This window comes from Aethalodelphis obliquidens, unplaced genomic scaffold, assembly GCF_003676395.1.
Source record: "Aethalodelphis obliquidens isolate GAN/ISIS:26980383/991018 unplaced genomic scaffold, ASM367639v1 scaffold46, whole genome shotgun sequence".
NCBI lineage: Eukaryota > Metazoa > Chordata > Mammalia > Artiodactyla > Delphinidae > Aethalodelphis > Aethalodelphis obliquidens.
Genome location: NW_020837990.1, coordinates 798,217 through 822,569, shown reverse-complemented (window position 1 = coordinate 822,569; position 24,353 = coordinate 798,217). Strand labels below are relative to the sequence as shown.

Genomic DNA, 24,353 nt, shown 5'->3' with positions numbered 1-24,353 from the left:
CCCGACCAACCGGCTCCGAGCTTGGGGGTAACGCGTTCTCAGCCTAAGCGGGGAGGAGGGGAGCCGCGTTTTCCCGGGGCCACTGGGGCTCCGCAGTGTGGGGCTTGAGGCGGCAGGAAAGGTCCAGAGTGCCGGCCGCGCGGGCCCGGTTCTGCTGCCCGAAACTACCAATTTCCCAGGGGCGGGTTGGGCCGCGGGAGCGGGCAGGGAGAGAGGCTCAGGAAGGGAGGCGGCCACGCCCACCCCTGCACGTGCCGCGTGGCCCCGAGGCTGCGGTGGAGGATGCGCAGGCGGCGGGCCCGAGGACCGTGTTCACCTGTGACCGGAGAAGACGGGGCCTCTCAGCAGGTTCTCGGAGACTCCCTAAAACCAAGGCCCGAGGGTCACCCGGAGCTTGCGCCGCAAACCCGAGCAGGGAGGTGACTGGCGCAAGGAAACCCCAGGAGCTGAGCAGGAAACTGAGGAAACAAGATCCCGGTTCCCCGCTTAACTCATAAAGGCTTTTGCCTTATGCAAACTGGGGAGGAGGGGGCAGCTGCGGGAAGGTAGACTGGACCAAGTCCCTCCATTTATTTATCCCCATGTCTTCGCTGCCTCCCATCCCTCCTCAGGCCCGCTCTGATCCTTTAATTCCCGGGACTAGATCATGTTCGGGGTGAAATTTAATTTAACCGTCCCTCCCCGCGCCAGCCGGTCACGGGCACCTCTGCGCCCTCTGGCGGCCGCAGCTCTCTTACAGAAGGGCACGCACCCGTTCTGGCTTCTCGGTCGGACAGCCAAAATAAAGATGCTTCAAACATCCCGGCACGGCTCAACCACAGAGCAAAGGTCACCGAGGACAGAAAGCATAACAACGAATCCCTGGCGCTGCCTGCTCTAGGTGACAGTTGACTGGGTAGAAAAGCAGCCAGGCCTCCTGGATTCCATTTACTCCACACGGCCCTGCTCTGTTTTAACACTGAATGTGGTCTTTGAGCCTGCGCTGCCCAAGGTCTTTTTCTACACAGCGCCCCGTAGACCCTCTCAGCTGCTTCTTCCTAGTGTGACCTGCCTGGCTGCTCTTTAAATACCTGGCATGCAGTGGCTTTGAGAAATGGCTATGCAAACACTAGACTGCTCATGCAACCCCTGGAATCTAGTATTTGGCGGCTCAGTGACAGCAAAGGCAACAGGAATAGGTAACTGCTAGTCTCATATCCTTACGCAGGGACCTACAAACTTGGAATTGTCAAGTAGATTGTGTGTGTGTGTGTGTGTGTGTGTGTGTGTGTGTGTGTGTATATATATACATATATACATATATATATGGGGGGGAGGGTGCTGTTGGTTTGGTTTGTCTAGTCTATCACACACTTTTTTTTTTTTTTTACTTTGGTCTTCACTGCAAAGCACCTCTTGTAAACATCCCTCCTTTATTTCCAGCTCAGGCCTAGGTTACCAAATAAGTAATTCCTTCCAAAAACAGCAGTACAGTGCTCTTGGTTGTATCCCAGGAGAACCAAAGCATCTGATTACAGAGGCTGTGCTCATCCCTATCAAGTGCTATGTAAGGCAGGGAGGGCCTCAACATTCACTCTCAGTAGCTAACGTTCCAGAATTTGCACCCCAGATAATTTACAACATCAAAAGTAAAGATACAAATAAAGATTTGTAGGCAGTGCCAGTCCCTTCAGGACTCTTCCACTGCTCTCACCCAATCAAAGAATTTTCTATACTATCTCCTACTCCAGCCACTTCTTTTCTGCTGACCCTGAGGCAGTCAAGTGGTAGAAGTTAGCAGAGCAGTTCTATTACTTTCTGGAAGTTTTTGTTGAGATGCAGTTTAGGGTGAACATTGCTCTCTACCCTTGTGTAAAATGGGAAGGTTAGTGCGGAAGATCTGTGAGTGACCTGAATAAACAGGTTGTGTGCAAGAGCTAAGTTCATAGTTTCATATGTTAAGAGACTTGCAGCTCACTAGTGTTTCTCCCAGTCATACCTCATCTTTTATCTCTACAGTATTTTTTAATGCTGATTCTTACATTTGAATGTAGTGTCTCCATCCTCCTGGAATCAGTTATAAGGCTTCATTAAGGTCTAAATAGTCTTTTTGTTTTTAGAAATGCTCATATAGTTATCTGACACCCTGCTGTCCTCTTTTCTAGATTGTCCTGGCCAAAGAGAATGGATATTCAGTATCAGGAAGGTACTTTCTTTCCAAGTCGCCATTTTCCAGTGCCCAGCTTTGTCCTCTTGCCCCTACCCCCCTCACCCATCCCAAGCCACATGGTGAAAACACATATTGGATCAGGCTTTGCCATACACTCTGTGCTGCTCACAGTGGTCTAGCAATGCCCTATTCTCAGTAACGTTAGGTAGATCTCAGACATCCTCACTAAATGTTCCCAAATGTTCTGCCCCTGCTAAGTAACTAACAGCAGTGAAAAGCGGGATAGGGGGAAGAAATGAATGAAGCATAATGTTAGTTTTAGGGCTGATCAGTGGCAAAGTTTGGGGGATGCCATGTACTACTCCTGGTGATAATGCTTTTTCCTGCAGCACTTGGCACTAATAATATGAGATTATTGCTACAAAATGGTCAATGAAGCCTCGGTCTTTAGGACTATAATTCCAAGTTCCAAAGAAGAGCAAACTCATGAGAGTTTCCTAAAGCCCATACCTACAGCCTGTGCCCAGGGAGAAGAGGCGCTGCACTCAAATATTCCAGGACATTTATTTATGCTCTCCATGAACTAGCACCCACCTTCAGCAGCTCACATCAGGAAACACCCAACTCCATAAACCTAGACTCAAAGGACATTAATAAAAGTCATCCCATTGGTTATAAGCTCTCTAGTCACTAGAAAAATAAATAAGCATCAACCAACCAAGAGGTGTCAGAATGAGAAAAACCAATGATTTAAGACAACTCAGGTTGCAGGAAAGAACATTTTTAAATCAATATGCAATTTTATCTTCAATAGTACAGAAAAACGGGGAGAATTATAGCTCTTACCTGGATTTGCAGTCCATTTAAAGTAGAGTACCCGAGAGATGCTGGGGGAATCATTAAAGATAAATAACCAATCTAACAAGTCCCTGTCATGAGACCAAAGTGACCCTTGACTACTCCACTAGTAAGGTAGTTCTTAGCCAAGAGTACTAACCTCCAACTGGAGTGCTAGTTGACCCACAGAAATCACTGAAAGATCTAAATGTGACAGTTACCCTCCTAATGGACTGATACCTTACAGTTTCCTAGCCTATGGATCACTTAAAATTTTTGTTTGGATGTTTCTATTAGATCTTCCCTCCTTTTTTTACAGGAAGTATGACGACATCAATTCTCCACCTGTGCTCCTGAGAGAGCTGCCCCTGATTACTGAGTATAAAGATGAGGAATGAGAGTCTCTTACAAATTCATGTACGTAGGGCCAAAAGGAATATCCTTTTGTAGCTTTTTAAAAAGTAGCACAAAATGAAATGTCCAATGACCTTTGTTACTCTGACAAGAGATAATGACATTGGTCAGTGGGGTATAGAGAGTGAAAGGAAGTGAAGCTGCCCTACTCTGTTGTGTTCATCCCTAGCAGTAAAGTCAGAGCACAGTCCCACTGCCAGTGCGACCACACTCTGCTACAAAAAGCTCCACTAGTACGCCAAGAGGCCAGGAATTACTTTAATGATTTTTTTAAAAAAAGTTTAAATGGCAGCACAACCATAAAGTTGGTACATCACAGAAACAAAGGTCTTTGCAGGCAACACTGATTGGGAATAGCAAAACACTTGATTGGTGAAAAAAATGAAACTCTAAATTATATACAATAGTAGCTAAGGGTAATATTGAAAAACAGTCTTATTTACTGTGACTCAAGATTTAACTTGCCATTATCTATTGCTTATTTATTCAAGGTTGTAAATAATACTTATATAGAGACATAGAGATGTGTAAAAATGAAACATCGTGAAAAAAATACAATTTTTCAATTTCATATGAAACTCAAAGTATAAGTTTTGTCCAATATGGAATGTACCTACATTTGTTTACATCAGGGCTCTAAAATCCATTTAAAAATTGATTTTTGTTTTTAAAAAAGAAACAACTGACCCACCATGCAAGTCCGCTGTATAGCTTGCTGGCTCAAAATGAGCATTTTCAGGTGAGGTCTGTTTTTTCTGCCCAAAGTCTACTATGATTTCTTAGTTGTACTGGCCCGATCGTGGAAAGAGTTTCCATGAAGTCTGATGGCAGCATCCGGATGAGGGACAGTCTGGGTAACAGGATGTGAGTAGAGAAGAGAGAGGTAAGAGCCCAAATCCTTATGAAGGATGACATTCAGTTGTTAAATTTTAAGGGGTAGCCAATGGCTTTTTCCAGGCACTCAACTAAAGAGCCAGCGGAAAGAAAATCCCTCTCTACTTCTACAAATTTGATATAGATGGATTTGGGGGAAACTCCAGGATCCACAATACAGTTCTGAGACAAGAACCCATTAATACCGACCCAATCTTTGCTGAAGGTTTTGGTATTTGCTTGGAAATGTAAAAATAAGCATTGCTGCAGAGTCCTGACCTCAGCGATCCCGAGGTAGCAATAGATAATTCGGGTAGGTTCTATTTCCACCTGTAGTGAGGCTTGTGCTGAAAGGGTTTCCAAGTCAACCCGGCCCTCCTTTCCTGGGTCCAGGGAATGTCGCTCCACATGGGGCGAGGGGGGCCTCTCAATACACTCTTCGTAGCCAATGGCATAAAGGCCTGGGCTTTTGGGAATGCCTCCCGGCAATAAATACTGAACAACGTTCCCACCGGTTGGTTTGGAGTGGGCAATGGGTATCCAGTCAACTTCCATGTGCAGCTCCAGGCACCGTGCTTCACTAATAGTGATCTCCAAAAACTTGTAGTAAACGTTTTTCCAGTTCATTTTCTGCACTCGGGTCATGATGATCCGTCCCTCAGGCTTCTCAGAATTGAAGTACTCCCGGAGTCGCTTGCCAAGGGGCACCTGGGAGCTGATCTCAGCATAATGGTAACGGATATCCTCTTTCCAACGGGTGTTATAACCAATTCCAAAAATGGCCAGTTTATTAGAGAGATGAAGCCTTGAAAAGTCTGTCCAGCTCTGAAACAGTTCCCATTTCAACTGTACTGATTCCAAAATCTGTATGATATTCTGCATGATGTCTCTTTTCCTGGAAAGAGAAATGAAAGTCAGATTCTTCAGGTGTCTAGATGAGCACTGTCCAGTAGAAGTTTCTGCAATGGTGGATATGTCCTGTGTCTGTGCTGTCCAATATGTTAGCCATTGCACTTAAGATGTGGCTAGTGTGAGTGAGGTATTAAGTTTTTAATTAATTTTAAATTACACTTAAATAGCCATAGGTGACTAGTGGCTACCATATTGGACTGCGCAAGTCTAGATAATCATAGTATTAAAATCTGAGACATGCTCACCCTTAGGAAGTTCCTAGGAACTAGTGAAAAACTGCTTTCCGTTACTTCTAAAGTCTGGCTGTATTCCACTTAGTAACTATTGATACATAAGACCCTAGGATTTCAGAAACCAAGGATCATGTACTTTTTAAAGTGGCTAGTATAGTACATATGATGACCTTCAGACCTAACTACCAAAAGCAGGTGAAGGATGCTGTATTCAGAAAAGTAACCAGTAGGTATCACTTAAAAGAATGAACACATTAATTTCTAACTTGGAAATTCTGAAAGTTCAATAAGTTTGGCCCATACATGCTGGCCATAGGAAAATACACAACTGATTATGACTATTGATATGACTATTGATCTGATACAAAAACATGAAAAAAGGACATTTTCTTCTATTTGTCTGAAATACATTACTATTCTCAAATTTAAAAGAACTGTCAGTTTAGCACAGAATTAAGATCTGAGAATTCAGATGAAAAAGTTCCATTATTAAGCTTCAGTTTTAAGAGAAAAAAAATTCCAGATAATGAATTGAGATTTTTCTAAAATATATTTTATAAAGGGAAGCAAAAGTATAGAAATTATTTCAATTTTGATTTGGACAGTTAACAGAAGAAGACAAAGTACAGGATAATTCTTGTTTCACGTGCTGCTTAATTCATGTAATTCCAACGGATACTTCATGATGATTCGTACATTTATGTGAGGATATTTCTCAGGTAGGGTACAACTTTGATGTTGGAAGACTGAGGTTTGTTAAGTATCAACTTAGCAACAAACAATTACACTCGACATCAATCACAGGTTTAAGCTACAAAAATACTCAACTACCACACTCACATACAATCAAACACAGGCAAGAAAAGAGGGTGTAATGGTGGTTTGCTAACAGCTTCTTGGAAGGCGACAGATCCTGGAAACTTTATTCTTAAATGCTCCTACCTTCTGGAAGAGCTTTTGGAACAAACTGGGGAACCTTCCACATAGTCATTCTCTCTTACCTTCCTTGATTTTCTTTTCAAGATGGCAAAGAGCTAATGTTTTGTTATCAGTTGCTTCTTGAACCAAAGACTGCCCTGGACTTATCCTCCACACTTTAGTTTGTCTTGAAAGCTACTCAAGTATCTAAGTGGCCATCAGGATGAAATCACTGCATTTCTGGAGATTGCTTCTCTTCTCAGAGTACACAAAGGCACTCGATCACTTTTCTAATATTTAGATTGTGGTGCTTGTGAGGCTAAGACATAGGACCATGTTTCTGCATGGGTCAATGCTTTCAAGAAAAATTATCTTTCATAGCTACCATTCTTCCTGTCCTCTTTTAAAATATTTTACTGATCTCAAGGAGGACTCGGCTAAGGAGGTGGGATGGAGAGCAGAGCTTTTTGTCTGTTTTGCTCACTGCTGTACTCCTATGCCTGACATACAGTAGGTATTTGATAAATAAGTGGTGACTCTTCTTTGTGGGTGAAGGATGGTGTATCTGACCACAGGCTATATCAGCTAGTTCAGGCTAATCCCACCTAAACCTAGAGTGAAAAGATCCCGTGCCCAAATGAAGTTATTTTATTCAGCACTGTCATAGCCCTAAATCATCAGTAAGGAACAGTTCTGAGGAAACTGTTGCATTGGGAAATGAATTGCCTCTTAGAACCCTCTCACCCTGTGAGCTGAAACCTGGAGTAGAGGCAGCCACACGGGACATTTCTGCAGAGCCTGTCAGTTTCCTGCCCCACTGATCTGATCTCGGCCTGAAGCTCCCTGGGCTCAAGCCTCAGATGAGCTATTCACAGCTATGGAGCACAATGAGAACTACATCCAGTTATTGAAACAGTTCCTGAGAACTGTCTGTTGTATTTCTGAAGTTCCAACCGTGGGAAAAGTTCAGGGGGTCTGAGACTGGTGACACCAATTCTGTGAAGCTTGAGTTCATCCCTAGTTACGTCAATTGGGCCTCCCCTGTAGTTCCTAAGCACTTGCTTTTTGAGTCCCAAAATGGAATATTATAAGGAGTTTAAGTGTCCCTCTGGCCCTCCTATCATTTCACTTAACCCCAGACAAACTCTGGGCCCTGTGACTTATCTCTGTATCATATTTAAACATCCAAATACCACATGCACACACAGGAAAATACCATAAACACGCTTATTTTCATATATTTATTTCTTCTTGTTGTATACAACATTCTCAACATTTTGGATTAACCACTGGAAAACTTAGGCTAAAAAGATGAGGAAGAACAACTAGACATGCTCTCTCAGTGGCATGGCTGTAACTCTCATAGCATGCTTCATTACAGCAAGACTTCTGTCATTAAACTTAGGTAAATACACTTTGTAGAAAGGTGGAACATCTACTTACTGTGCTTCTTCAGAAGACTCTTGTTTTATTTTTAATGTTCTCTTTGTGACAGGTATTTCATCTGAAAAACAGAGGTTTTGAAAAAAGTTATATTTTCCTAAGTGGTGGCATACATTTATGTAGCTGAGCAGCTATATGTCTACTGTTTGTTCCATGCTTTCCAATGCGAGAACTTAATTCTAGTGTCAAACACTGTCCAATGCCAGATTTATAAATATAACTCTTACATAATGAGATGCATACATTTATATGCAAGATCAGAAACCAGCTCTACAAGTATAAAATTCTTCAAGGTCACCAGTGGATTTCTAGCTAGGAGCTTAAAGCTTAATTTCATGGCAAACATGATTTTTAAAGGAATGAGAATGAAAATAATTCTGTTCTATTTAGACTTTCTATGTAGGTTTTAGAGAGCAATTATTCCCCTAATATCAGGATCAATATATACTATGCATGTCATTTTTTTCCCCAAAGGTTTAGGTGACTTAACTCTCTCCAGCAAAACCAGAGTTAGAGGATGCCAAAGTAATTTAGATCTTAGTACCGTTTTGAAATTGAGGTAGTGATCACTTAGCATCTGCCCTTCTTATTCTTCTAGTCATCAATTCTCTCTCTTACATTGTGTTAGTCTTACAGTTTTATAACCTCTTCGCTCCCTCTCTCTTCTGATATTTGAGAGATTCCTTTAGATACAGCATTCACAAGAAATATTAACATTTAATCCTTTTTCTTTCGAATTAGGCATTTCTCCGTCATCAGGAGTTCTGTAACATAGTGCCCATTGGCTTTTGTCTTAAGCTAGGGAGGCACATTTATAGTACCAACCCTACTTATCCTTCCTTGGGGGCTACCTGAGTATTTCACTGGAGAGCGAGAACATTTACTTATAAGTAAGCACTCATTACACGACTTGCTATGAATGTACAAAGGTTGCAGCAGAAACTTGATTAGTACTTGCAAATTATGAAAACTAAAATTGGAGCATTTACGGAAAAGAAAAAAGAAAAACAACTACATATACCCTCTTAATTAGTCCACACAAGTTTAGATTTGATGGCCAGGAGTTTTGTTTTCCATTTTTAATGTGAAGACTGGGAATAAATCATTCCAGCTACTGTTGGGATGGGATCCTTTACAGAGTTTGAAGGAGTATGATCCCTGATGATGTTCAAATATCAGCTCCTTTCAAACCAAGGCTTCCCTCATTGATTGTTCAGACTGAAGCCTGGAAAGGGACCTTTTGCAAATCACAGTCAGGAAAAATAAAAGTATTGGGGATAAAGGAAGGAAAAGACAGTTATATCTATACCAGTCGAGCCAAGAGTCAACACTCTTAGCAGTCATCTTAGAACTAAGAGGTGCAGGATATTTTTAATTGCATAGCCTGTCACTGAGCTTCCTTGTGCAGCTCAGACTTAGGAATTCTTCTGTCTTTAGGAATTTTGTGGAACCCAAGTCACTAAACTCTAGGCTGGTAGTTTAAGGATGCCCAAATTGCCCCAAATAGACTGGCTATATGCGTTGTGCTGTCAGTGGGAATGGTATAAGAAGATATTACAGATATGAAGTACCTGTGCACATATAAAGATATGCATATGCACGTGCACGCGCATGCGCGTGCACACACACAGAAGTAACATAGATACTGGCTCTCTTACCCAATTCCTGATCTGTTGGATAGCCGTGGAGATCCTGACTGTGGTTTCCCCAGTCCTCCTGTGAATACTCCTCCATAGTGCTGCCATCTGACTCCAGCTCCTGGTACAAGCCACTACTGTTAATAAGTACAGGCTGGCAGGGCTGAGCATCCCATCCTCCCTGACCAAACACCTGTTCCAACTGTTCAAATGTGTAACTGCTCTTTCTTTTCCCAACACCATGTTCTTTCACCCGACTGTAACACCTGCGAAGGGTCTAAGACACAAAGTCTTTTGTTATTCCTTTAAAGCTGTACTTCCTCTTCCAGGTACGGACCACAGATATTAATTACTATTAGACAGACACAGACAGACAAACACAGACACATTGTTACAGGAATGCTAGATTTTAAATTCATGATTATATTAGAAAAAAATACTAATTTAGCATTTACTCAAACATGTTATAATTCAAACAATTACTTTGCAATTAATTATCCATTAAACAACAAGAAACATTACAACATTATTGCATGTGTCCCATACACGTATTTGTACACCCCCACCCCCATTTTAAAAGAGTAAGAAAAAAAAAAAAAGGAAAACAAGAAATACCAGCCAGCCAATAGGATGCACACCTGCCACAGAAAAGAAAGAGCTGCTATTTGTGCCCAGAATTTGGAAAAAGTGAGGGGAGGGAGGACAGAAAGAAGAATTTCCCAAAGCAAAGAATATAACCTTCCTTACCCTTGATAAGAAGGAACACAGGGTAAAAACAATTGCCTAAACAAATCAGCTGGTAAAACTTGTTACTTACATAGTCCATAATCTTTACTAACTCACTCTGTCTTTGGGGAAGTTGCTAAAATTTAAAAGAGATCAAATCAACAATGCTACAGATTCCCAGTCTCAGACATCAATCATCAAGAAATACACTAATACCTACATCTAAAAATTAGCCAGTGATAACACTAGTCTATTCTACCAACTCAAGCCGCCAGCCAAACACACCAACAAACGAAGCCCATGATTTCCTTTTGCGGGGGAAGTGAGGTGGAAGGGTGTTATTTCACTTCTTTTTTGTGGCACACAGCAAATATCATTATGCAAATCCACAGATGAAACCTGGATAGTTTTATTATCTTGCACAACGCTTCAACTTGCTTCGTGGTCTAACGCATATTTCTGAGGATTTCCTTCGTTTCATGGTACATCTTATGCTATCTTACACGACATTTCAAAAGATAAATCAAGGACTTAGTCCCAGTCCTTGTGCCTTAGTTCCAAATTTAGTTTAGTTACATTCGTCCTCTGTCCCATCGCTGTCTCCTTGTGTTCCTTCTCCTCTCCTCTCCACTCTACTAGGTTTTACTCTGAGGATTTTCGTGACAGACAAGACCCTTTTTCTCTGGTGGCTCCAAATACTTTCGAACTCAGCTGTGCCAAACAAGTTCACCTCAGGCTTACTTTACACCCATGAGCCGGACTATAAACTTCTCCTGAATGTGAGATGACTCTCCATAAGCCAACACGTCCTCTATTCTCGCCAAACAAAAACAACTCTGAATAATCTGTATCGGGCCTCCTCGGAAGTTCAGTACCTTTAAATCGCAGTTGATAAGCTACAGGAAGACACTCTGTCAAATACTTTGCAGATCTGTCCCTCGAGGCCAGAAATCCAGACAGGCAAAAGGAATAATAAACCTAAGACACGGATGATGATCTCCCTCTGACAAAAGCAGAGGAGTGACTAGAGTCACCCCGTCCTAAAACCAGCCAGCCTATCCCCTGCCTCATTCTCCCTTTCTGGAGATTTCTTCTGGTGCCTCAAATGATGCCTTAAAGAAGTTAGGTTTCTGCCACACTTTAATTAGTGTTCCTCCTCTCTCTTTGTAAAGGAGAGTCACAAGTACCTAACACACAACTTTCTGGAACAAATCAGAAATGAACCTGGGAAACGTGTGATGAGCAACCCTGCCAATGGAAGGAGACAAATGCCTGCAGCAGATCTCATCTGACTTCCTACACACTCCCCTTCCCGGTGCCCTCTGCCCTCCCCCCGGGACTGGAATTTGAATTGCAAACATCTCCTATTTATTTTTATCTCACAATGTCTACTTTCTGCCCTCCAAGAACACCCCAGCCACTCTTCTCAGCTCCTGCAAGGACCGTAAATGGAGAGTCCCAGCCATGTCCCTGTCACCCTTCCAAGGCCATAAATGGAGATGGAAACCATGCCACTGCTCACTACTTACTGGCCGCCTAGAGAAAGGCATTCAGCACACAAAAGAGCCCAGCTGGATCTGTCATGGAGGGTTATTTCAGAAGTCAGGGAATAAAACTAACATTCCTTTGAAGGAAGGGGCCACACTTAGGACGTGACCTAGGCGTAAGCAAAGCCACCAATCTTTGACACTATATATGGTGGGAAACCACAGAAAAGATTTACTTTCTCTGAAACCACCGAATCGAGCTTAAAATTTCACTTGGCTTGTGTAATTATGAATAAGGAAACTAGAAATATCTAAGCGTTCTAGATATGGAAGAATAGTCAGATGATATATTTTATATTTCATCAAAAAAGCCTAACAGATCTTGCCCCCTCTTACTCTGTAGTGTACTTTTGAAATACACTTTAATAGTGCAATATGCTGATATGTAAAATATCTATTAGGGGTCTGAATGCGAAATGTTTGGTAACTCCTAAATCCATATGATAGGCATCTGATGTGTTGAAAGATTTCCAAATTGACTTTAACTCTCTCAAGACATAAATATGCAAAAGACGTATCTTCTGGATTCAGTAAAGACCACAGATCCAAGGAGAGGCTGTTTAAATAGCACATATCAACTAAGAAAAAAAAGCAAGAACTTAAACATCAGCTTGACTGCTACTATAAGAAACACTGGTATTTAGATAAACGAGAGGGACTTTGGAAATGGATAAAAAGGACATATGGAGACCTTCCAATCCTTATCATCCATAATAAATCAGAAAAGGTTACACTTTCCACACTCTACATGATTAACCAAAGCATATAACTAAGTGATTGTGTGTCTCTGTCAACAGTCCTAAATAAACCAACTTAACACCTACTGTAAATCTTAGATTAAGATAATGCTCTGGAATCTAGGAAAAACGGAGTCTTGCCTCCCATTTTGGACAGCTGTACCAAACCCAACAAGAACCTCAATTCAGCTTCCTTGGAGAACCATTTCCTGTTCAACACAAAAACCTTGTTTCTCTTCCTTCTTCCTTTACCTCACTCATCTTAGAAATTTATAGTTACTTAGCTCTAGCATTTTTTTAAAAATTAAGATCTCAGAAGGGAAAGAATTTGCTTGAAATTATTAAAGACTATTCTAGTCACAGTGAAGAAGAACACTTTCCTTATTGTTAGGAATGTCCATGGTAAATCAGTGTTACTGTCTCCTCCCTGGGACAAGAGCTATGAGATAATACTATATCCTGAGTGAAGTTATAAGGATAGAGGGCAGGAGAAGTCAAAAAAATCTGAACAGAAGAACTAAAGTATAGGAAACAACCTGACCACGTGGTCAGATCAGAGAAGTCCAAAGGTATTTGATGTAGAAGAAATGCCAAGTGAATGCTTGGTAAATCCACCGTGCCAAGTGTTCAATGACTAGGAAAGGAAAAGTACCACAGGAAAGACGTGAAGGACGTCCCATTACCAAAGCAGGGAGAAAAATCAGATGGCTGACAACTGACAATTTATAGACAGAGGGAAAGTTTTGCCAAAGTTTAAGATTACAGTGAAAGAAAATGAGAGAATAAAGATGACATTCATTGTGGATGAACGTAAGGGGAGTCTGGAGGTAGGGGATGGGGCAGGGAAACAAAGGCAGGAGTTTTAGATTGGCAGGATTGGGGGTTTAACGGCAGCAATGCAGAGAAAGACCCAGGGTTACAGTACATGTAACATTAAATACAGTGCACAATGCAACTATCTTGCCAAAGTAAGTAAATCCAGTATTGGGTTGTATAAGCAGAGGAATCACATGTAAGCTATGAAGGTGGCTCTTCCTCTCTATTCAGCACCGGTGAGGCCACAGCTGGAGCACAGCATTCAGTTCTGGGCATCGAACCAGCTACAAGAGAGGGAAATTGTAGAGTTCAGAAAAGGGCAAATAAAATAATGAAAGGCTTGGAAAATAAGATCTTTAAGTAGGGCCAGTGGTTTCATCAAAGCCCTTCCTGATATTATATAAGCTACTTTGGGGATACAAATAAGGTTTCTTTTGTTTCAGTGTCCTCCAATCCCTCCTTTGACTTTCAAGAAGTGGGGAGAATAGAATTCCTCCCTGGTATGGCAAAGTAGGAAGCAAGCTAAATAAATCATATGAGCACAGGCCAACCAATTCTGCTACTGGCTCAATCATTTTCTCAAAATGTGCCCCATTTCATACAATCATAAAATCATCACCATGACAAAACCACTGTTCTAACAGACCTGTCTATCGATGGAACAGGGTATGTAACAGGGAGGAACAGAAATAAGGCATAACTGCCATATAAACGTGTTGTTTAGAAAACACCGGCATGATCAGTCTAAGATGTCAGATGAAAACAGTCATACTGCAGGGAGGACAGCTTAGTTATAACAGCAGGAAACAGTGTTATAAGAAAAAACAAGCAGTGAAACAGATTTTCAAATGTAGTTGTCAAACTGGCCATACGAGAAATGACTTACATATTATAGTTTATCTTAACCCTCTGCCAACTAAGTATGATTAAATTTAAAATTCTTTAACCCAAATGATTAAATAAAGAATATACTTATTTGCAAACAAAATCTTAAAAATCACATACTATATTCCACAAGAGATAGGGGAAATTACACTGGGAGCAAATCTCCAGTGACTGTTTCTAAGTGTTAAGAACAGTACCTCAGCCTAAGCAGATGTGTACTGCAAAGCAAAAGAAGCCTTTGTGAAATAGATCTATCCTCTTCCTTTAAACTAAAGCTACTGCTTTACTGTGTTGCAATTAGTTGCTCTTAGTTAACTGAGGCAACAGAACAATACTGAGTTTATTTCAATATCTGTAAGAAAGACTCAAGATTTCTTAAGTTTTATTTTCTGTGAGCACAAATGCAGGGGGAAAAAAAACCCTGAAATGGCAGACAACTGTAAAAACATTTCTGCACAGTAAGAGGGATATTAAGGACATAGTATAAATTGCTATATATATTTTTGACACAGAGCTGTAACTAATGATGAGGAAGTCACTTAAGGTAAAATCCATCTGGGGCCAGTAGCAGCTTTACTACCTGCTTTCTTAGGTTTTCTGTACATTAAAATTTGGCAAACTGACTTGCCAATCACCTAATCCTTTAAAACCAACCAACCAAAAACCCCAAGAGGAAAACCAAAACCAAAAACACAGCACTTGTTTCACACTCCCCGGTTCTTAGTGCTACAGAAGTTTTGGCAAGTGAGAAACCTTTTTATTCTTAAGATTTCCTTTTCCTTTTCCACTCCAGAGCAGAGGTTCTTAACTTTTTTGAGTCCTGGATTCCCTCCCCAGAAGAACACACATACAAAACTGTTCCACACAATGTCATGGGGAACATGGACTCTCTGAAGAGCTCATACAAGAACCTTCGGTTAAGAAACTCAGCTCTACGCCATGTGGTTGTTTCTTCCGTAAAAAAAATATAATAGGTATTAGTCAGAAACCCTAAAATGAGGTAGACTTAGTGTGTGTCATAGGTTTTACAAGAGAGTCTGGAGACTGGGGCCAGTTCAAGAATAACTTCTCCAGTTTCCTCAGTATCCTGCTCATTTAGATAAAGCAGCATTAATATTTCCTTTAAGAGGTAAATTAGCAAAATTGCCATTTCTTGAAAGAAACAATTTCTATCAGTAAAAGCATACAAGGATATCAACTTACTCTTCACAAAAATATAGCGCTTTTTTTCTACCTGCTGGGGAAGAAATGTTTTTTCTGAAGTGGCAATTAAACAATAATAAATGATTCATAACATGTTGATCATCTGTTCCAGTTGTAGCACATAGTACTTGATCATTCACTATCTGATTAACTTATCAATAGAGATGCTAGATAAATTACCTAAGGTAACAACTTAGGGAAATGCACACACCTAGAAACAAGTATAGGAAAGTAAGTCTTGACGACCTTCCTTAGTGGATAATGGCTAAGCCTTAACATTTCCCCATTTTAACACTGCCTGAAGACTAAAGGGACTCAAAGGAATAGGCAATGTCTACACTAATTCAATCCTTAACTCAATGGGATCAAAATCTGATCCATTATTCCACTGAAACTGTCATGGTCAGCAATGCCTTCTTAATTACTAAGAACAACGGTCCTCAAACTTTGTCCTTAACTCATCTGACTTTCCTGCAGCACTTAATACTATTAATTACCTATCTGTGTCACCATCCTTGCGAAGTGCCTCTTTTCTAAAACTTTCTGTAATACACTGATTGACAGAGAGCGGGTGGAGCTGCCCAACGCTCTGATAGCAAACCAGGTTCCAACCTCCAAAACATTAGAGAAGTTTTGAATGGAAAAGAACTTTAGAGATCATCTAGGTCTAATTAACAAATGCGGAGTGGAGGCCCCAAGACAAGTATTCCTTCAAAAGGGATTTGCATAGAAAAATTACCAAATGCCACTCACAAAATGTTACTGTATCCTAAGAAAGCTATTCCACTAGATTGTAAATTCCATGAGGTAGGGGTTATGTCTACCTAGTTTGCTGTTTCCCGGAGCCCAGAATAGTGCCTATCACATAAGGATTGTTCAATATATATTTATTAAATGAATTGAGGTAATTTTAAAGTAGTAAATCACTACCAAGAAGATCAAACATTTCTTAGCAAAGAAAATCAGGAAACTCATTGGTTAACCACAACGATGGATTATATTTATAAAAATCAATAAATTCAAGGTAGGTAGGACTCCTAAAACCTTTTGAAAAAAGTAGGAGCCCTAAAGGGTATAAAACAGTTACAGTTATAATTAGCAAAGCAAATTAATTTCTTTGTAACAAAGGAGGACTAACAACAGAGGGCAAGGCTATTTTTAAATATCTACCATGTTACACTTTCTTTGGGGGGGCGGGCGGGATTACCTGCCAAATGGAGCTCTGTAACCCTGTCCAAATTTTATTATTTCTTATGCCTTACAAATTAAATAAAATATTCAAGAATATAATATTCTTTGACAGTAGTTCTGTCAAAGACAGAAAAGGAAAAAGGATTCAATTGCTTCCTGGATTTTAACAGGGTCAGACAGAAGAATGACCACCAGAAACCAAGAGCTCCTGCCTCTCTGGAGCCTTAGTCTTTGTGGGGAACTGTCCAGGATTGAATTCTATCAGCTGCATTTCATCCCCAATCTGCCTATCAACGACTCACTTTTGTGTCTATAACTGGTCAGTATGTCTTCATGAGGAAGAAATACTTGCATAGAACAAATCATTCAGGAAGTTTTGTTCTCATTGAGTATCAACTCCTAAGCTTTCTAGCTTCCTCCATGCTAGGAGCTGAGGGTCGTAATCCATTCAGATTATGAAGAAAAAAGCCCTCAAGGAGGACAATACTAATTGTCAGAACCAAATACCTTTCGTTGCTCAAGGAACTATACTCATATGGCCATAGAGCTTTTAACTCTACTCTGTATGTAAATCATACAGATACTCATACAAAATCTCATATTGGCAGCAATACTAGATAATCTATACCTAGTATGTATGGTCATGTTTAAGGGCTTCTTTGGGATACAAGAACCCTTCTAGACATCTTCAAGGGCTTCTCCATTTAGAACAAGACAGGTAAAAATATTACGGTTTACTGAACTACTTAACTATTTCAGACAAAAGCAGCAGGTAGTTAGTCATCAAACATAGTCAGATAACACTATGTATCTAGAACTTCCCACCTAAAAGGGAAAAGAAATCAGTTGTTTGGTAAAGCACTGACTTGAATTAGAGGTTATTTTCATCTGACCTCCTATATTACCTCTGACGTTGCTACATTAGCATCTCTGTTGAATCTTTTCTCAGTACTTCCCATCCCACGGCACCACCTAGAAGTAGTATTTGGATGATATTAAAATGGTAACTTTTATTAGTATGTGAGAACTAGAAAACACACTCAAGAGAATTACCTAAAATATATCTAGGATAGCAGTGACAGCCATTCATCTTTAAAGTCCTGCCATACAAACGCCGTGCATCACGCAATGACTGCTCTGTAATCAGCCGTGTCTAAAGGTTAGGCATTACACGTGCACACATACACACACATTCCAAAAATCCTCACGGACCTTTATCATTACAATATTGTATGGCTTCCCAAACACAAAGGTACTTTCTTATACTCATGAGACCAATGTTTATGCAGAGCAGGCTCACCCCTGAAACAGGTCACTCGATTCCTTTCGTATGGTGACCATGTGATTCTCTGTTTTGTAGTTATTTTGTTACTAAAAACTACCATCTATGATGCAAAGATAACTTACAATACAGATTTTTTCCCATTAGTAAGTTTTATGTATTTGGTTGTAAAAAAAAGTTAATTTGGACATCTAAGATAAAATCATCTAAAAAGTAAGCTTATTAGAAATCCTCCATCAAGATATCTGGGTACAAGCATTAAGTCAAGATTCAGTCGACTGTTAAAACCTGGTAAATATTAACTTACTTTAAAAGGGTTTAAAAAAAATTTTTTTTGCATTTACATGGTATAAACTATAGGTCATAAATGCATGAAAAGAATACATCTTCACATCCTGACATATAAACTTTCTATGAAAAATCTGAAAATAAGCCTGTTTTAAGTTTAGGCGCCTGTCCTTGGGCAACCTGAACTTATTTAGGAAGTTGTCAGAAAGAAATTCAGGTAATCATAACACTTTTTATAGCTCATTTGGTAGCATTTTTATATTTTACTCTTACCTTTATGAGGACTGCTAAAAGCAATCACCGTATGAAAAAATGTCTGTACCTTCTACAAAAATCAAAACATTTCCACAGGTGGCTCAATGTCCCATGCAATGAAAGTAAACCATAACTACCATTTTCTCAGTGCCTACCATGTGCTGAGATTTGGGGTAAGCAGTTTACACTTATTATTTCTAATTTTTACAATAAGGCTAAAAGAGAGGGTCCCAGGAAACAGACACTGAGGAGACCGTGCAGGAGGCTTAGAGCGGAGGGCTCTTCAGAACAGCACTTGTGAGCAAACGAGGAGCAGGATGGGGTAGAGAGACGAGTTGAAGTAACTCACGGTTGCAGCAGAGGCCTCGGTTAATCCTAAAGTGAAGTATGGAACCTGGATGACCCTTCAGAGTTGCCCTGGATTGAGGCAAGGAGGCTGTACCTTTGTATTTCAGCACTGACCAATCACTGGGTCCTGGATGCCACTGGAGAGGGAGCCTAACCTTGGGCAACGGGAAATTCCTGGGAGAAATCCAACCAGAAGCCATCACCAATCAGTGCTCCAGGCAGCTGGTGGAGATGCACCAGTGTCTCATTCCTGGAGGAGGGGTCCGGGCAGTATATTACATATCACAGAAGATATGTGATGCATCGCTATGTAAAAGAAAAGAGAACTAAGAGAAAGGTAAGAGCTTATCCAAGGTCACTATCACAGTGTCCTTAATGCAAATTCATCTTAGCTTTCAAAACTAGGACCTGGTATGCTTCTCTCCTGCAGACATTGAAAAGTACAGAAAGTCACTGTATTTACTTTTTGCCATGGTTGCCGGGAAGTTCATAGCTCGTTTTACTATTTAGCTGAAGTAACCATATTTACCTGCTATACTCCCTGTACTCTGATTTCTCATTTTCTGATTCTGTTTTTAGCTTTCTTCATATGCATATTCTTTGTATATCTATATTATACAAGACAGTGTCTCATCCTCATCATCTCTAAGAAGAGTATATCTTCTTTGTATATCTATATTATACAAGACAGTGTCTCATCCTCATCATCTCTAAGAAGAGTATCCAAATCATTTACACATCAGGTGAACAATGGCAGGCATAAAATAATGGACACTCCGTGGCCTCCTTTGGTAAGCCACATCCTTACCCACTTTTACTGTCAAAAAGTAATTCTACTTTGTAAATGTTTCTCCTTCTATAATGTCAAACTTCCTTCCTTTAAGAGCAGTTGGTAGTCCAATAAATACCATCACGTACATAAAGGCTTGAATGCATGACTGAATGAGCCTTCTACAATAAAAGTCTTATGTTTCAACATTTGTTTTAAATTCTTCCTTGGGACTTCCAAATCAATGTTTCTCACTGTGTTTACAAACTTAGGACACCATGAATTATCTGCAAGAATTTTTTAAATCTGTGTTTTCATTTCTATGACAAGAAGCACGTATGAGCACAATGATGTCCATCTGGGTGTTGCTATGTGATTTTGGTATTTTTGGCATTTATGACTTTATGATTTCATTGTTGCCAAAATATTAGTTCAACTGTCAAATTTTAATAAAGGTGGGCTGATAATTCACAAGGTGACAGTATAATCAAGTGGTTAAGAGCATGGAGTCACACTCCTTAGTCTGGCTTCACCACCTGCTAGCTTTGTGACATGAGACAAATTAATCTCTCTCTGCCTCAATTTCTCCATCTGTAAAGTGGAGCTAAAAACAGTACCTCCATCATAGATTTGTTGTGTTAAATGAAAAAATTCAAGCAGAGCATTTAAAACAGTGTTTGCTTAATAGCCTGTACTCAGTAAATGTTAACTATTTGTTATTATTACAAAAATGATAGTCCGACCATTTGGAGACCAAGGTGCCTTATGTAAAGGTCAGTTCAAGTAGAGGAAAAGTAGCAGCAAAGTTTTATCACTAAGCACATGGTAAGAATAACAAACTCAAAAGAACCTTACTGTAGCAGTCAGTATCAGAACCTTGTTTGGAAAAGCAAGTAAGTTTCAGCTGAACTACACCATCCAATATTAAAAGAATGCTCACTTGATTTTTCTGTTTTTTAGCTTTATTAGTACTTAAAAAATATTGTATAAAGTTGGTTTTGTTTAATAACATGTGAAATCTATAAGTAAAAGTTTAGATTTAGGTTTGTTACATGTTAAGTAACATTGTTGTACAAACATGTTTTTGCCACACATTAGTCAAGTTTCATAAACACCTGGCTTTGTCATCACAGCTTCAACTTCATATTTATTCATTTATAGTTAAAAGCCAATCATTTAACCATTTTCAAAGGTTTATAGTCTTAGCAAGAATATGGTGACTAACACACTGATACATAAACAAGGGAGAAAAAAGGAATCCTAACTACCCATCCAGAGTGAGGATTTGGTCTCACTCACTGGGCAACCTGTTTGCAAGAAGCAGGTGGCAGGCATGAATCAAATAAGAAGTATGAATGACCTTTATATTTTCTTGGAGTTCAATAAAACAAAAAGCATGTAGACCTCTCATTTTTGGTGCATGGAAATTTTACTGGAATTAAAATCAGATTCACCGCTTCTTAAAAAATAACACTTCACAGATACGTAGTTATGCTACAGTGGAGAGGGTAAAATTCTTCCCTTGCTTTTTTCTCTTAATTTTGTAATGTGGTTTACGTAATTTATATTAAAAATATTTTATATTGTTGTAAAATTGGCACAACTCTAATTTCTCAAGTCCAACTATTAACCATGTTTGCTAGTTTGCACAAAAGAGAAGGAACGTTACCTATTTCTGCTGAAAACTGCACCTTCAGGACCAGCACAGACGTGCTTATTATCCATTATCCAACAATATGGCACTTTGTTGCTTGGAGGGGTAAAAGTGACAACTGAACGTATCACAATAAGAAGGTGTAATATGAAATCATGTAAATCATTCTGAATAAAGCCAAGGCAAATGAATTTCTATTTCTTATGCATAATGAAAGGTAGAGAGCTCAAACTTTCTAAGGTCAATGAGGCTGATATAAAGGAATATCATATTTGAGCGGTTTTCTAATTGTGTTGTTTTGAATTAGCATATTTAAAATATACTGTTTTCTACCAGAATATAAGCTCTTTGAAGACAGGTGGGTTTTTTTTTCAGTTTTATTCATTGAAGTATTCCCAGTACCTGGCACCCAGAAGTGGCTCAATAGATTTTCGCTAAATGAATGAATAAATGAAAACTCCTCAAGACTGTATGTGGCAGTTGAGAGGTCAAATATAAGGTCAAGGTACTTTTTGACCTATCACACTCTTCTTTCTAAATCATAAACCAGCTCTATCCATTTAGAGAAAAGTATTTGTAAATTTTAAATAATAATGATAAAAGCAGGTTTTGGTAGGTATGAACTTTATTCTGGTTTTATTAATATCAAGTACAAACATAATTGACTTTTTGGATAAATGAAGTAATCTGAAGGTAGATAGTAGAGAAACAACATTGTGAGTTTCAAAAATTCAGGCTATTACAACAAAGTCATCTTACACAGGCTGAGAAAATGCAACTAGAAAACATATCTAGGTAAATAACTTCCATTCTACTGTATCACTTTATATTGAATGAAGTATTATTTGGTAGCTCAAAAAATGTAATTTATGAATACAGCCAAGAACACATATATAAAAATAAGATGATGGCTGTTATTCCTAAGATGTCTGAGAATAAACACAGGTCTGTATTTTACTAAGAAATAACACCACATCCCACCCACTAAGTGACAAGGTAACACTCACTTGATTGGTGCCAAGAAAAAAAAGTATTTCCATTGGCTCTCAAGGACTCTCTCAACTACGAATAGGTAAGAATTATACAGATTTAAATACATGCCTTATTCCAATATGAAGACATTTTTCAATTATTCAGAACAATAGGGGGGAGACGCCACTTAGATTACAAACCCCAGATAATTTGTAACATATGCAGCACACGAGGTACAGAGTCATTAAGCATTCATTTTGAACACTGAAGGGAGTTTTTGCAATGGTAAACAGCAGGCAGAAGAACACATTGCATAATCCCCACAACAGAAATAAGATTAAAGACTACCTAATAATCAATGGGCAATCCTAACAACTGTCTAAAATCTAGAGCTTTTTATGGTACTGGTCTTTGTTTTTGAAACTCAAGAAGTTTTTTCTCCCATTTTTTTTTAACATTTTGTAAACATTACACAGATACAACCATCCAAAGGGTAGGGGACAGGGGACTGCTATTCCACCTCATCCTAGTGATATGAGCAGACTTCAGAGTGCCTGCATGACAATTAACATTTGAAATTTTAGATCTGAATCAAGAGAGTCTGTATATAGCCTGGATGTAACACAGACAGGACTGCCCTAAAACAGTGCTTTAGTTGGATCTCATTGGGTTCTAGAACCAACTCTAGGGAATTCCCTTGAGGTCCAGTGGTTAGGACTCTGTGCTTCCACTGCAGGGGGCACAGGTTTGATCCCTGGTCGGGGAACTAAGATCCCACGTGCCATGTGGCAAGGCTAAAAAAAAAAAAGAACCAATTCTTAAAACTTCGGCTATGAGGTACTGTGATGATCTCTGAGGACTACAACTAAGAATCCTCTGGGTGAGTTGGTAGAGAAGTACATAGTGAGTTGTATGCCAGGTTAAGATCTAATAAATCCGATAAATTAGAATTTTCAGATTCTCCGAAACAGCTCCACTAGTTTTGGTATATCTGAAATCTGTTCTCTTCTCTTCATTTTCACTGCCACTGCTTTATTTCACCTCCTGTCTAGCTCACTGCAAGGAGCCTCTAAATGGTCTCTGTGCTTCCAGTCTCACCCTTTCCAATTCATTTTCCGCCTTACAGCCAGTTCTGGAACCTAAGATGAACCATGCCACTCCCCAGCTGAAAATTCTTTGATAATTTAGGATAAAGTCCAAACTCCTTAGCCCATCATCTGACCTCGTGTTTATGTCTCTTGTCTCATTTCTTACTGCTTCCTACCTCCTTTCACCCTTTCCCTCAAACCCTAGGCTCCAGCTGTCTAGAACTACACAGTATAAAATATTTCACCAGAATATCTGGGACATGACCTGTTCCAAATTAATGATGTTTCTGGAGTTTTGATACCTTAAGTCTAAAGTAGCACAATGATCTCTCAACTTGATCTCACCTCATTCTCTTCCATTCCTCTCTTATCTAACTGCAGGTTCTGGCCCATCAGTACGTTGGGCAATTTTAATGAGTTGTGGGCACCTTTCTAAACACCCCAAGTGGGAGATGAAGAGACAGCGCCCAGGGGAACAGGACCTGTTCTGGTGCAGAGCACCCGGGTTGGTGAGACGGTAGCTAGAGAGACAGGGGTGAATGGAGAGCTGGTAGAGGTTAGAGGGGGTGGTGCAGGTGAGGGGCATTTGAAGACCCCCAGTTTGGGGGAGGGGGACTAGCTGAGCCCTGGGCACAGAGCAGACAAGTAATAATGGGGGGTGTGACGCCCGCCCACCAGGTGTTGGCGCACATCAGTGGGGTCACATCAAGCAAACCTGGAGCATCCCTGGTCTACCCCATGCCCTCCCGGAATGTGTCACTGCGGCTGCAGGACCTCCAGGAGAAAGACTCCGGACCCTACCTCTGTTCTGTGAACTTGCAAGACAGTCAAGGTACTGTTCGAGGTCACAGCAGCAAGACTTTAGAACTCAATGTGCTGGGTAAGTGAGAGGCACCCGTGGGAGGTCGGGCAGGTCTCTCCCCCAAGCGACTGAGTGTGAAGGTTGGGGGAGGGGCAAACAGAGTGACGGGGGTCCGTGTGTGGGAGCGGGGGAGGGGAGCTGCTGGCCCCCAGATGTGAGTTTTTAACCTGTCTCCCCTTCCCCAGTTCCTCCAGCTCCTCCATCCTGCCGCCTCCGGGGCGTGCCCCACGTGGGGACCAACGTGACCCTGAGCTGCCAGTCCCCAAGGAGTAAGCCCGCTGCCCAATACCAGTGGGTGCGGTCGCCCCCATCCT

At 40.3% G+C, this 24,353-nt stretch overlaps 1 protein-coding gene across 7 annotated transcripts in view; it reads right to left on the bottom strand.

Annotated features, from left to right (window-relative positions):
• Positions 1-3,638: 3,638 nt before the first annotated feature.
• Positions 3,639-24,353, bottom strand: part of MSANTD2 (Myb/SANT DNA binding domain containing 2) — a 29,700-nt gene continuing 8,985 nt past the window's right edge. For 2 of the 7 annotated variants that reach the window (XR_003427782.1, XM_027081939.1), the window contains exons 2-5: positions 13,437-13,526; positions 9,438-9,693; positions 7,780-7,840; positions 3,639-5,168 (exon numbers count right to left, since the gene is read on the bottom strand). Coding sequence is in view for 6 of the 7 variants with exons in the window: in XM_027081939.1 (XP_026937740.1) it covers positions 4,316-5,168; positions 7,780-7,840; positions 9,438-9,513 (990 nt within the window). In the remaining variant the exon portion in view is untranslated. Of the gene's footprint in view, positions 5,169-7,779; positions 7,841-9,437; positions 9,694-13,436; positions 13,527-17,426; positions 19,331-24,353 lie in introns of those variants that run through there. The other 5 variants (XM_027081940.1, XM_027081938.1, XM_027081937.1 and 2 more) reach the window with 5 other exon arrangements.